This window comes from Chiloscyllium punctatum, chromosome 11 (assembly GCF_047496795.1).
Source record: "Chiloscyllium punctatum isolate Juve2018m chromosome 11, sChiPun1.3, whole genome shotgun sequence".
Classification (NCBI taxonomy): Eukaryota; Metazoa; Chordata; class Chondrichthyes; order Orectolobiformes; family Hemiscylliidae; genus Chiloscyllium; species Chiloscyllium punctatum.
Window position 1 is genome coordinate 9,264,531 of NC_092749.1, and position 14,443 is coordinate 9,278,973.

General features: G+C 43.8%; 1 protein-coding gene across 1 annotated transcript; it reads right to left on the reverse strand.

Moving 5' to 3' along the window:
* Positions 1–2,001: 2,001 nt before the first annotated feature.
* Positions 2,002–14,210, reverse strand: LOC140482717 (uncharacterized). Its single transcript, XM_072580264.1, has 3 exons — positions 14,076–14,210; positions 8,314–8,810; positions 2,002–6,542 (listed from the first exon to the last, which is right to left on the reverse strand). Exons 2-3 carry the CDS (start codon positions 8,801–8,803, stop codon positions 6,064–6,066), a joined length of 969 nt encoding a protein of 322 aa, XP_072436365.1. The 5' UTR covers positions 8,804–8,810; positions 14,076–14,210; the 3' UTR covers positions 2,002–6,063.
* Between the last annotated feature and the right edge of the window lie 233 nt (positions 14,211–14,443).

Genomic DNA, 14,443 nt, shown 5'->3' on the forward strand with positions numbered 1-14,443 from the left:
GTGTGTGTGTGTGTGTGTAAGAGAGAGAGACTTGTCTGACAGTGTGAATCATAAAAAGCAACAAGAGTGAATGTTGTTCGGCTCCTCCACCCGTCTCAGTCACTCAAATACCCAGGTGGGATTACCCTGTGGGCTGTTAACACTTACACACCTGTTGTTGGACTGTAGTCACATATGAGTGGGGGACAGTGAAGGATTGTAGCTGTCCACCCTTGCAAATATTGATGAGACAATTGGATTTTTACAGCAAACACCAGCTTCTGTTGGTTTGTCAATAACCAAATTGATTGGGTCAATTCCTCACCTCCCACTCTGAGACTGTACATGTAAATCACTGGGTGTGAATGTCCAGGTGGAATACGTTAAACATTCATTGAGACTGGGGACAACATACTTCACCCCATGGGAGAGTCTAGGACCAGAATAAAGGGGTGCTGATTTAAGACTGAGATGAGGAGGAATTTCTTCTGTGAGAGAGTTGTGAGGTTTTGGAACTTCTTGCTACAGAGGGCTATTGGGGGCAGAGTCCCTGCGTGTATTTAAGGCTGATATCGATAGATTCTTGATCAGTCAGGGAATCAAGGGTTGAGGGGAAAGGGCAGGAAAATGGAAATGAGGAATGTCAGATCAGCCATGATCATCTTGAATGACAGAGTAGGCTCGAAGGGCCGAATGGCCTGTTCCTATTTCTTTTTATCTTCAGGGTGGCTTTGGGGATTGGACCACCACAGACAAGGAGAAAACGAATGATGAGCCTGGGCTCTCACACCTTCTGTCTCTCGATTTCCCCTCGCTCACATCTATCAACCCCTCTACCCTCCACCCCATGCCCTTCTCTCCAAGATAAAGCCCCAATTTGAAGTTTCATTAAGAAACTAACAAGTTGAATAAAGGATTGGGGCTGTGGTGATGCCAGTGTTGTACTTGGACTGTGGAAGCCTGAGAATTTAGCTCCTCAATTGTATTCTCAACTGAGTGGGTGTAGAAATTTATGTAACGCCCCTCTCACCCTCAGGATGTTCCGAAATGTTTCAGACGTGAGTGAAGTACCTTGTGGGAAATACAGTCGAAATTGTGCACAGCAGGATCCCACAAACAGCAATCTTATGGCAATCAGACAATCTGCTGCCATCATATGGTTGTGGGAGAAGTGTTGGCCAGCACCCCTCAATTTCCAACACTCCATAGACTAAAGTCCCAGCCCATCACAACTCTCACTATACGTCAAATCCTCCAGTCCAGGTAGCATCCTGGTTAGTGATTTCTGCACTAGTTTAATAAGATCCTTTCTGTAGTAGGTGACCTTGTAGAGGTCTATAAAATCGTGAGAGGCATAGATAAGCTTCTCCCCAGAGTGGGGGAGTCTAAAACTAGAGGGCATAGGTTTAAGGTGAGAGGGGAGAGATACAGAAGGGTCCGGAGGGGTAATGGTTTCACACAGATGGTGGCGAGTGTCTGGAATAGACTGCCAGAGGTAGTATCAAAACGTGTGGCGCAGGAAAAAAGCACAGCTGGTCAGGCAGCATCTGAGGAGCAGGAGAGTCAACGTTTCAAGCATAAGCTCTTCATCAGGAACCTGAGTGGAAATGAGTACAATTTTGTAATTTGAGAAATATTTAGACAGGTACATGAATGAGATAGGTATGGAGGGAAATGGACCAAATGCAGGCAAAAGGGACACGTTTAATTGTGAAAACTGGGCAGCATGGACATGTTGGGCCAAAGGGCCTGCTTCCATGCTGTAGACCTTTATGACTCCAATGACACTGGGGAGGACATCCCTGCTCCTCTTCAAGCAGTGACTGTGAGAGTGAACATGACATCAGTTCAACATTGTCTCTGAAAGACAGCTTCCTCTGACAGTGCAGGGTTCCCTCAGGACTGCACTGGTGCCTCTGAATTGGGCAGAAGCCACAAACCTCCAATACAGAGGGACTGCCCTTCCCACCAAACCCCAGCTTCACGATATCAAGCTTACGATTAACTACACGACACTGACAATTGGTCCAGGGTTTCTTTATATGAAACATTATCTAAGGTACAGTTACCTGGGATAGAAATTCAGTTCTTATTCTACTAATAGGTGCAATGTGACAACATCATTGAGAAGTCAAATACAAACCATTTATTAAGACATAATTTTCTCCTTAACCGTTGTACACTGCAGAATCCCTCTGCAATCCAGCCCTCTTTAATTCCTGTGAATTTAGCTCCTCAATAGTATTCTCAACTGAGTGGGTGTAGAAATTTATGTAACGCCCCTCTCACCCTCAGGATGTTCCAAAGTGTTTCAGGCATGAGTGAAGTACCTTGTGGGAAATACAGTCGAAAATTGTGCACAGCAGGATCCCACAAACAGCAATCTGATGGCAATCAGACAATCTGCTGCCGTCATATGGTTGTGGGAGAAGTGTTGGCACAAGCAACAATGAAATATGTGATCAGGAGGTCTATCGCCGAGGTGGTGAGGGTGCTGAAATTAGCCTGGACACTGTCGGTATTATGCTGCCCACCATGTTAACCCCCGACTCCTGACCTTTCGGAGTCTGTCGGGTTTATACAACAATCTACAAGTTTTGATCATCAATTTCCAGACCCTCCAGGTGTACCAATTCAGTTTCCCAACTTGCCTTGGTGGGGATTTGAACCACCAACCCGGAGCATCCTGGGTCTTGGGCCAGCACCAGTAATGTTTACTGAGACATTCAGGGCAAGCGTTTCTGAGTTCTCCACATCCTCGTTTGTTGCCTATGCCCCTTACTAGCACATAGACAGTGGGCATTGAATGTAGAGGCTGGAGAACCACCCATAGCGCCTTGTCAATACAGTACTTCAACAGTCTTCAGTTACACAAATTAATCTGTCATCAAAAATAGATAAATTCTCTTATATTCCAATACATGTAACCAACAAACTTCTCTGGAAACCGTTTGCACATTTCAATAAAAATACAATTATTTTACAGGCTCACTCAATTTCAGGGCGAGCTGTTGTAAAAAGGATTCACTGAAACCAGGACCTTCTGTCAGGAATCTTTGGCTGTGATCAGTCACAAAACTAGTCAAAGTAAAATCATTCTCTAAGTGTGAACCAATCAGGGTGAACTGAGAAAATATCTTCCAATCAGTTCCCATTCCAACACACATGACTTTAAACGGTTGATGCCATTGAATAAGCAAAGTAACAACAAGTTTCATTTGTTTATCGCCATTAACAGAGTAAAACCATCATTTGATGCTTCTCAGTGATATTATTGAACAAAAATTGACATCAGGTCACATGAGGGCACAAAGTCAATGTTTACCTAAAGAGGTAGATTTAAGAAACATCTCAAAGAAAGATTAAGAGGTAGTGAGACAGATAGAGCGAGAGAGCAAGTTCCAGAACTGAGGCCAAGGCAGCTGAAAACATGACCACCAATGGCAGAGCAATGAAAGCCGAGAAATCAATACTATTGTTTAAATGTCATTGGACAACCCTCTCATTGCATTTACTCTTTCTGCTGATCCCATGCTCGGGGGCTTGGATCTGCTTGCTCAGCTCTGTCATCCCAACTCTTTGCCTCAAAGAATGAGCTTGAACTTCTTTGGAGTCTGTCAAAGCCTCAAAACACTTTATAGACAGGAAGCAGCTTTAAGTTGTAGTCACTGTTGTGTATCAGGGAAAGACGGCAACCAACAACTGCACAGAAAGTTCCCACAAGCAACAATGGAATATGTGATCAGGAGGTCTATCGCCGAGGTGGTGAGGGTGCTGAAATTAGCCTGGACACTGTCGGTATTATGCTGCCCACCATGTTAAACCCCTGACTCCTATTCCACTAGAAACCCAGCTCATTTTGAGCTTCATTTTGGGAGATTGCGAGCAGTTAAAACTGGGACTGGGAAATGGATGAAGTGCCCATTGTGCTACAGCACAAGCCAATGGCAGCCAGGGATCAGTTTTACCATTCTTTCCCATTCAACCACATTATAAATAATCAGTTCACCAGGAACTGCTCCTCCTTTTCCCCACCCCCACAGGGAGACAACAACTCAAGGTCAAGACCCTCCCCACAGGAAGAAGAGAGGCTACAAGCACATTTTTCAAATTGTTGCAAGTCAGTCATCCCATAAATGCACAATAATTAACTCTGGAGAATTAAGACAGGTCGCCACAAACCCATTCCAATAATAACAGACAATTACAATAGTCCAAAGATTCATTAGTTATCAAGATTATATTCATTCAGATATGTAGCTTGAGAACGTCATTCATTATGATCATGATTTTTGTTCTGAATATGACAAACTATAATGTAATGAAAACAGCTGGTTCTACACATGAAATTCATATTGAAGTTGGAGAAGAATAAAAAAGGAGGCTATCTCAACAATCAGTGGCTGTGGTTCATTGGAACAGTAACATAAAGTTTGTTCTCATCTGTCTCAGGTTACATTTGCCAGCAGTTATCATGTGTCTAATTGAAGCTTGTAAACTTTATCAAATTGCTGTTTGACTAATCCTCAATGATTCCAAGGGAATTAATGAAGGTGACAATTGAGCAAAGTGCACTCATGGTGTTGAGTCACGTCAACTCAAGAATTCCCAGGAGGCATTGGTGCTTCCATGAGCCCCTTTTCCCTCCTGCATTCTCTGCCCACCTCCCCACCCTCCTGTTTACTCAATGTTCCTCAGTATCCCTTTAATCAGCACACAAAGGTATCTGCTAATCTTGGAACCCAACTCAGCCTCCTCAATCTTTCCTCAGCTCTGGTCCATTTGGAATCTGAGTTGGGATTTGCTCAGTTTCTCTCAGGATTCATTAGAACTACTTTAAAGATGTACAAAGCTTTGGTCAGCTCCCATTGTCACACTGTGTTCAGTTCAGGAAGCAGGGATTTCAGTGCAGATTCACCAGTCATACTGCGATTTAAAAGGTTAAATGAGGAGGGGAAAGGTTTTACAAGCCAGCCTCCATTCCCTTGAATTTAAACAATCGTGGAATGACCTAATCATATTAGGACAGGATAGACACTGAGAAACTGCTGTGTCTGATAGAAACAGAATCTTAATATATGAGCCAGACTGTTCAGGGAGAGGGAAAATCTGGAATTCCATTCCCAAAAAGATAGGGAATCTTCAGGACTGGGAACAATTGGTTTTTGCTAGGGATGAGAAATGGAATGAAAAAGTGGGAAAATGGATTTGAGATACCGCTCAGCCTCATTGTGATTGAATGGCAGTGGAACAGGCTTGAGGGGCTGAATGGTCTTCTCCTGAGCCATTGTCCCTGTACTGGCCCTGAGAGATGGCCATTGCTTCATCTATTGCCCTCTGTCCAGTTTCACGGAGTCCCCTCTCATTGGGATTCACAGATCTGGAATGATGGGTAGAGCTGAGCAGACAGGACCAGCACATTGTCCTTCTGGGAAGTCTCCAATGGACATCCGTTAGGAACTTCGCCTCGTCCTTTCTCATCAGCCACAAACCTGATGAATTTAACCAATTCATTTTCAATATGGCCCAGGGTGGAATGTAATCTGAGCAGAGAGAAGCAGGTTAATGTTTCGAGTCTGGTATGACTCTTTTTTAGTTCTGATGGAGGGAGAGTTGTTAAACTGTAGGCACCTTGCCTGATCCAATAGCTCCCTGCTGAACCCCATTCATGGACATTCCCCTTCACACAGTCCAACAGAGGCATTCGTCACTGCATTTTCAAATCGGACTCAGCGTCAGACTGATCACACCAACCTGCTTCATGGAACCATGACATTTCACAATAAAAAAGAGCTATTCAGCTCATTTTGCCTGTGCTGGCTGTTTGGAAGAGCTATTGGATTAATCCCACTGTCCCGCTCCTTTCCTATAATCTTGCAAGCTGTTCCTTTTAAAGTTTTACCTAATTCCCTGTTCAATGTGATGAACCCGCTCCCACCAGCCTGTCAGCAATATGTTCCATCTTCAAGAACTCAGTGAATAAGAAAATCTCCTCTCATCTCCTTCCTTGATTTAGCCTCCTTTGCTATTCCACATCCATTCCTCAATAAGTGAAAGTCTGTTTGTCATAGGGAGGACTCTCCTCTACTTCATGTTCATTCGATACTGGATCATTTTCAACTCTTTGACCTTTTTCTGGACTTCTTCATCGTAGGCTAGTAGCTCATTGTGGGAGTTCTGCTGCTGTATGGTTTTCAATGTTTCCTCTATAATGGGCATGATTGGATCCAGACTGTACAAGTCCTGGCAGGAGTTGTACAACACTTCCACAGCCCCCTGGAGACTGCACAGATAGTTGTAGCAATACTTCAATTTGCACTTGGTGTCAGCCAACAGCCCACATGCTCTCTGCAGTTTTTCCACCTCTCTCTCTTTGCGGGCCAAGCTCTCTTTCAATCTCTCAATTTCTTTGCTTTTCTCTGGGATCTGACTGTTGCATGTATGCATCGCGTCTTCTCTCTGCTTGACTTCAGCTCGGAGACGATTGATTTCACCGTCTACGGTCTTCACCAGCTTTTTCGTGGTATTCAGTTCCTTGTTGTAGTTGACAGTCATTGGAATCCCTGGAAGATGAAAATAAGAGATGAAATGAATGAGGGAGAACTGTGTTCCATCATGTTATGTCTTCTAAATACAGGAATATTTTTTATTCATTCACAGGATGAGGACATCATTGGTTAGGTCAGCTTTTAATGTCCATCCCTAACTGTCCACAGGGCAGTTAAGAGTTAACCACATTGCTGTGGGTCTGGAGTCACATGTTGGCCAGACCAGGTAAGGATGGCAGATTTCCTTCCTTAAAGGACATGTGTCTTTAACTAAGGACACCACTTAGAGTCATAGAGATGTACAGCATGGAAACAGACCCTTCGGTCCAACCCACCCATGCTGACCAGATATCCCAACCCAATCTAGTCCCACCTGCCAGCACCCGGCCCATATCCCTCCAAACCCTTCCTATTCATATACCCATCCAAATGCCTCTTAAATGTTCCAATTGTACCAGCCTCCACCACATCCTCTGGCAGCTCATTCCATACATGTACCACCCTCTGTGAAAAAGTTGCCCCTCAGGGGTATTAGTGGACCAGATGGGCTTTTCCTGACAATCAGCAATGGTTTCATAGTCATTATTTGACTCCTAATTCCAGATTTTAATTGAATTCAAAGTCCACTGTCTGCCCTGACAGGATTTGAACCCAGGTTCCCGGAACATTACCTGGGTCCCTGGATTAACAGGCCAGCAAGAACGCCACCAGGCCATCACCTCACTGGGGATCCATGGAATGAAGATGGTGTAAGAGACTGTAAATTACCTTTGTGATTGTAGTCCCAGAGGATGATCCTCCCTATAATGTCTGACTTGTCCTGTCTGATTATAAACTGATTCTCTTGTACCTCTCCTTAGAAACCTTTAGCCTAAAGTCTGGCTTTTTTGTCTTTCAGTTGATCTTGACAAAAGTTTCCTGCTGAGAACTACATGTTGATGGACAGTGAGTCTTCGTTCACATCAAAAGGGTATTCGCTTTAGTCCTCCTCCATGTTAATGGCTAGTTAGTTGGAAGGGGGTGTAAGCAGGAAGCATGCATCTGAATAAGAGGTAAATCAAGTCAGTCTGTAGAGGGGTTACTTATCTTGAACATGAAAAGCTGTTGAGTGGAGCTAGGGGAGGTCAGCTTTAACTGAAGAGAATTGAAAGAAAGTACAAGGAAGTTAGTGAATAATTGCTGTGTGAGCATTCTGCCACCTATGGTGCAGTGATAATGTCCCCAACTTTTGGCCAGAGGTTCACATTCAAGTCAAACCTGTTGCAGAGATATTGTCCAAACTGTTTAAATAAAAACAATCAAAAGCCCTCTGCACCAAGGGCCAGTGACCTCAGATTAACATCATAACCAAAGGACAGCATGCCTAAATTTGGGATTTGGCAATGGTGAGGTATCAACTAGCCACCCTTTCTCTTTTAGAGAGTGGAGATTGTGGATTTGAGAATCTTTGACATTAGAGAAACAAAGATCACTAGAGAGAGAGTTCTCCTGACCTTTTTCAGAGTGGCTATCCCTTGTTATCCACCTGAGATGTTAGTCAAGGCCTTGGACTAGACATTGCAAATATTCTGTACAAGTCAAATAGCCATTTCGGAGATCCTTCTTCATCCTTTTAATCTTTCTGAACTTTTAGAGACATCGTGATGGACGTTGTGAGTTGAATCTATTTCTAACTCATTGAACATTTCTGGGGCACTCCCTGTTAAACATCTTGCTATTCCCTCAATCTTCAATTCCTTTTAAACCTGTGGATATGCTAAATCCTTGAATATTGAGCACCTCTTACCTACACATGGAGCAAGGAATATTAAACCAATTCCCATGTCCCTTCCAGTGATTTTATCTCCTTTCCTGGCCTCTGCGCTGTTCAGGGCAGTCTCCATGTGTTGCAAAGATGATCTGGCAGCTTGAAGCTGATCATTGGCCTGGTACCTGCGACTCTCCAGGATGATCAGCTCATCTTTCTTGATCCAGAGGCTTTCCTCCTGCTCCTTCCTCTCCCTCTGGGCCTTGTCAAAGTCGTCCGCCAGCTGCAGGGTCTCGGCTGTCATCGAGTCGATCACATCCCTAGCCACTTTCTCAGCCCTCCTCATCTCCCTGTTGGCCAACTCGATATCCACCTTCACCTTCCCAATTTCCGACTCCTCCAGCTCCTTATCACCAAAGGTGACAGCGGAGTTAACGAAGGACACAATGGAAGACATCCCACTCACAAAAGGGGGCAAAGTGACATCTTTGAACTTCTTTTCATATGATTCACAACTGAGTGTTGTCATGGCTGCTCTGTAGGGTCACAGGAATGAAAAGAGAAAAGTTGATTAATGACAGAGCCCTGTATTCAGTCAGTTTGAACTCTGTAATTCCTTGCAATTACTGGCCACTCTCAAATGATTTGCTTCTAATGGTCTGTATTTTTTATAGTTAGGTATCTTGCAGACGTACAAAATTTCATCAAACTGTGCAATAAATGCATTTTGTTTTTTCATGTTTCTTTGACCTTTAGAAGAAAAATGATCATTTATTCCAAATTCAGTTAAAGCAGTTCCTTGACTGATAAATCATTTAACATCAACGTAACTCAAGCAAAATTCATCCACCCTCGACATCTAACCTCTGACCTCTTTGAGCTGTCTCGCTGCTCCAACATCCCAAATCCCCCCTTTACCCAGCTGGTCAATGAGCAGCATTTTATCATCTCTGGATCCTACAGAGTACTCCCTCATTAAAGCTGCACAAAGAATCTGGGTGACAAATTGAAACCAGAGTCTCCTGACTAGAATCATTCTAATTGACCAAAATGGGCAATCACCATCAGACAAATTTGTCTGGGGCTGAAGCTGCAATTGTTGAACAGGAACAGAGAGATCATTCCTCCTCAATCTGTCTGTTACTGTATATCAGCAAGAATGTCTCACTGAAACAGAGGCAAACAAAATTATTTAGCTTTAAAATAGAGAAAGAACAACGTTAGAAGGTGCAGGACAGAATTGTATCTTTCACAACCAAACGTAGCATTTCACAATCCATGCAGTGACCGTAAGGAAAATGCCCCAGTTAGGAACAGAAGCTATTCTGACATTCAAACAGATCATGGCTGACCACTTGCCCCATCTCGTTAAACTCCTGAGTTAACACCAGAGGGACAATATTACCATTCAACACTGCAGCTTCTAATATAAAATCAAAATGGATAAAATGATGTCTTGTCTAAGATGTGAACATGATTGCTCTCGAACACTCTCCTGCCCCTTCCCTAACCTGGAATCTCCTCCAGCTAAACACATTTCCCCTGCCTCCCATCATCTCTGCACTCCTCTGATTCGGGCCTCTTAAGTAACCTTGATTTTAGTTGCTCCTCCATTGCTGGCTGTGCCTTCAGTTAGCCAGGCACCGAGCTTGGTTTTATTCATTCACAGGATGAAGGCATCACTGACCAGCATTTGTTGCCCATCCTTAATTGCCCAGAAGGCAGTTCAGAGCCAACCCCATTGCTGGGGGTCTGGAGTCACATGTGGAACCGACCAGGTAAGGACGGCAGATTCCTTCCCAAAAGGACATTAGCAAATCAGATGGGTTTGTCCTGACAATAGACTCATCAGATTTTTATTGAATTCAAATCCTACTATCTGCTGTGCCAGGATTTAAGAGACAAAGAAACTGCAGATGCTGGAATCCAAGGTAGACAGGCAACAGGCTGGAAGAACACAGCAAGCCAGGCAGCACCAGGAGGTGGAGAAGTCAATGTTTCGGGTGTAACCTTTCTTCACGGCTCAGGAAGGGTTATACCCAAAACGTTGACTTCCCCACCTCCTGATGAGGCCTGGCTTGCTGTGTTCCTCTATGCCAGGATTTAAATCCGGGTCCCCAGAACATTACCTGGGTTTCTGGATTAACAAAGCAGTGCTAATACCACTAGGACATGCCTTCAATAAGTCACTCCACCTCACTTTCCTCCTTCACAACATTCCTTAAATCCTTCTATCTGAATGAAACGACATTTGACCTAATGTATTCCTTTATGGCTCAGTGTCAGATGTTGTCTTTATAACATACCTGTGAAGCACTTTGTTCCAATACTTTACAGGCACTATTATAAATATATATTAATGGTTATAATTAGGAAACATTACTACCAAGGTCAGCATTTATTGCTCGTCCCTAGTGTCCCCTTGAGAAGGTGGTCGTTAGCTGCTTTCTTGATAACTGTCAATAAAGTATGGTGCTGGAGAAAGCACAGCAGGTCAAGCAGCATCCGAGGAGCAGGACAGCTGATGTTTCGAGCAGGACCCTTCATCAGGTCTGGAAAGGAGGAAGGGGACTGAGAGATAAATAGAGGGAGGGGTTGGAGCTAGGGGAAAGGTAGTTGGGATGGCAGTCACTGCTGTCCACCTGCTGTGGGTGGAGCCACAATGCCCTTAGGGCGGGAATTCCAGGACTTTGACCCAGCGACACTGAAGGAACGGTGATATATTTCCAAGTCAGTATGGTGAGTGGCTTGGAGGGGGAACTTGCTGGGGATGGTGTTCTCATGTATCTGTGCTGCCCTTGCGCTTTGGAATGTTCCAGGTTATGGGTTTGGAAGGTGCAACTGAAGGAGTGTTGATAAGTTGCTCTCTCACACAATGAAATAGAGCAACCATCGTGAGACAGGGCATTGAGCACCACTGACCCATACTGGTGTTTATGGAACATGAGCCTCTCATCTCCCTGCTCCCCCTCCCGATCTGCATATCCTTCTATTCCTTTCTCCCCCACGTGTTTATCCAGCTTTCTCTGAACTTGTGTCATTTATCTCTGCGGCTGTGATTTGCACTGCCTCACTACTGTCTGACTTCTTCTGAGTTCCTTCATCAATCTATTAATAACTATCCTTGGTCCCTACTCTGGCCTTGTTCTCAAATGCAATGATCTTTTCACTGGTCTGACTGGAGTTTCCAGGAGGCGTGACTATGAACTCAACAATTTGATATCTGCGCATGTCAAAGCATAATCTGGAGGGAAATGAAATGTCACAGCAAACCAGCTTCAACAATCAATTCGAAGCTTCCTTTCGACACACAAAATCAAAGGATCCTTTTTAACATGAAACAGTCTCAGCAATTGTGGTGAAATCATGCAATCGTCTCCTTTCCTGGTCTAATTCAGAGCATAGTTAATAAATTGACCACGGTGCGATAACTCGAAATGTACCGTCGCCCAGAGTGCAGTACTAAAGCTCACCAGCAGCACAGACTGCCTGCACTGTCAGAGCACACACACACACACACACACTCACTCACTCCACCCCCCACACACACATAGAGTCAGTGAGAGTCGACTGTAACACGTCACCACTGGCCAGTCCTTCTCCAATCCTTACAATACGTGTCTGAAATGAATCGCACTATTTTCAATCAACATTCTCGCTGGCAAAAACAACATCTTCAATACAATCTGAGTAACTGAAGGAGAGTATAATAAACTCTGCTAATAACAGATCCAGAACAATTGCAATATGTTCTGATTACTGCTGTTTCATTGCATTACCTTTTGATTTACAACACATTTTAATTTAATCTCAGAAAAGTAGTGTTTTCTTCACATTTTGTGAATAAGATGAGGCATTTAATCAGATTTATCCTCCCACTCCTTCAAACCCTTCTTCTCCTCCATTCCATTCCCTTGCCTTCCCTCGCTTCCCCCTTCTCTTTTCCATTGCTTTCTTCCTTCTAGTATTCTCTCATCCTCTTCTTCACCCTCTCACCTTGTCTCTTATCTCTGCTTCTCCCTCTTTTCCTGTGCATTAACCCCCCTTTGCCTCTCTCCTTCCTTTTTCTCCATTTATCTGCCTTTTGTACTTCTCCCCCTCCCTCTCCCCCATCCTTTCTGTCCCTATATCTGTCTTTCTCCTTCTTTATCACTCCCTGTATCTATCACCCTTACCCTCTCCAAATCCCTCTGTCTCTTTCTCCCTCACTACCTCCTTTTTCCTCCCCCTCTCTCACACACTATCTATCCTTCTCCATCGGCTGCCTAATGGCTGAATATTTTTCCTCACTGTATAATTTCAATGTTCTCACTTGTCACTCTGACAATTAAACTCAGGCTTGAGAATTCTAAGTTGAAATCAGAATCATGATTTCTGACTGGGACAATCAGAAATCAGGAGCCAGATTTCTCTCTCAGAAAGCCAGCCGCGCCCAGATGTCCTGATTTCCCTATATCATGCGGATTTGAGGGGCTGATTTCCATACACACACATACACATAAACAAACACACACAAATAGATCTAAGAATAAACGCTTTCCTATCTCATAACCAGCATTCAGTGGAAGTTCTCCTCAAAATAAAATGATGTGGGCTGCTTTCAACTTACAAATAAAGCTAGTATTGATACTGCTCAAGCAATCAGAATAAAACTTTAATGGTCAGACATTTTACTTCCACTCTGTGCCTCTTTGTCTCTCTCTCTCTCTCTTTCAGTCTGACTTTATGTCGAATAAAGCTCAGAAACAGGATTCTGACATTTCAAAGTCTGCTTTTGACCAAATGCCTGTTCATTCTCCCTCTCAAATCATTCTTGGAAACAAGATGTTGGAAGTGAAATTCTTTGAGAAATAAATTTGTTGGATAGATACTGCCCTTAAAAATAAGTTATTCAAGTTTTAAGATGTCTCTCTTTTAAACGAAAACCTCACTTTTCTCATTTAAAAATGAAGATTGCAGATGAACCTCAATAAATGTTGTTTGCTGATAATAAACTCTCATTGGAACAGTTGGGCTTTTCTCCCTGAAGGGCAGTTGGGTGAAGGGGGGGGCTCTTTCTCCCACTCAAAAACACATTTTGAATTAAGGTCTTTCTTCTGAATATAATCAGGCAATTATTCCCTTCTAAAGTTCAAGCGCTGTGGAGTTTTCTGTCAGGGACTAAAAAGTGGGAAATCTTTCACTCTCTGTCGAAAAAAAACCCTCCAACTAGATTTCAAACCCAGACAGGGATTTTCTTGAGAAACAAAGTATTTCTTGCGTTGACCACATTATTCAGACTTCGGATTTTCTGTCCTGATTAAACCCCTTTGTCGGTCAGGCTGCAGTGCCTTGAGTGAAGTGTGAGCAAAGCACGAGATTGGAAAGAGCTCCGGGCGCGGTCAGGAGCTGCAAATACATTTGCTGAAGAAAATAAGGCACGAGGCTCAATCCACCCTGGCTTCTCGATGCAGGGAATGAGCCCAAATCTGCTAGCAATACTTTTCCAACGTTTGGACCCTGACCCAGCTCGACACAAATCCCACCTCGTTTCATTTCAATCAGCTCAAACCTGTTGAGAACCTCACTGGGTAAACCTTGATGATATCCCCCCACCTTCTTAACACAATAATATCATCGAGGACCGGTTAGCTCATTTGGAGCACGTGTGGATGAAACCTAAATCCCACCCAATTCGCTCTAGAGGAGCCTTTTTTGGGAAGAAAGATCCAGAAAGAGACATAAAGGCCAACAGAGAGGGGAGACTCTCCTGCACACTGAGGCAAAGAAAAATGTCGAAATAAACCTAAAATAGTACTCACTGTTCAATCCTGTCGAGTGGTCCTATAAATAAAATCCAATTTTCCCTCTTTTCCAGTGCTGAGCAAGGTGATAACCTGCAACAGAAAGCTCAGATCCAAATGGTGGATGGAAGGGAATCCAGTAAATTCACCCAGACAGCCAGTAACTAACAGCAAAAACTGTGGTGTAGCTGCTTTTATAGCAGGCTCAGTGATGGGAGGGGCATATTTCTAACAGACAAATGGATGGAGGAACATTAATGTATTTAAGTCCATCCCTCCTCCTTCAGGTTCCCCAGTTTGATTCTCACCCTGGATCCTGAGCAGAGACTTGGTAGACAGCTCAATTATCAGGGCCAATGCACAAAAGGGCACATCCATGGGCTTTA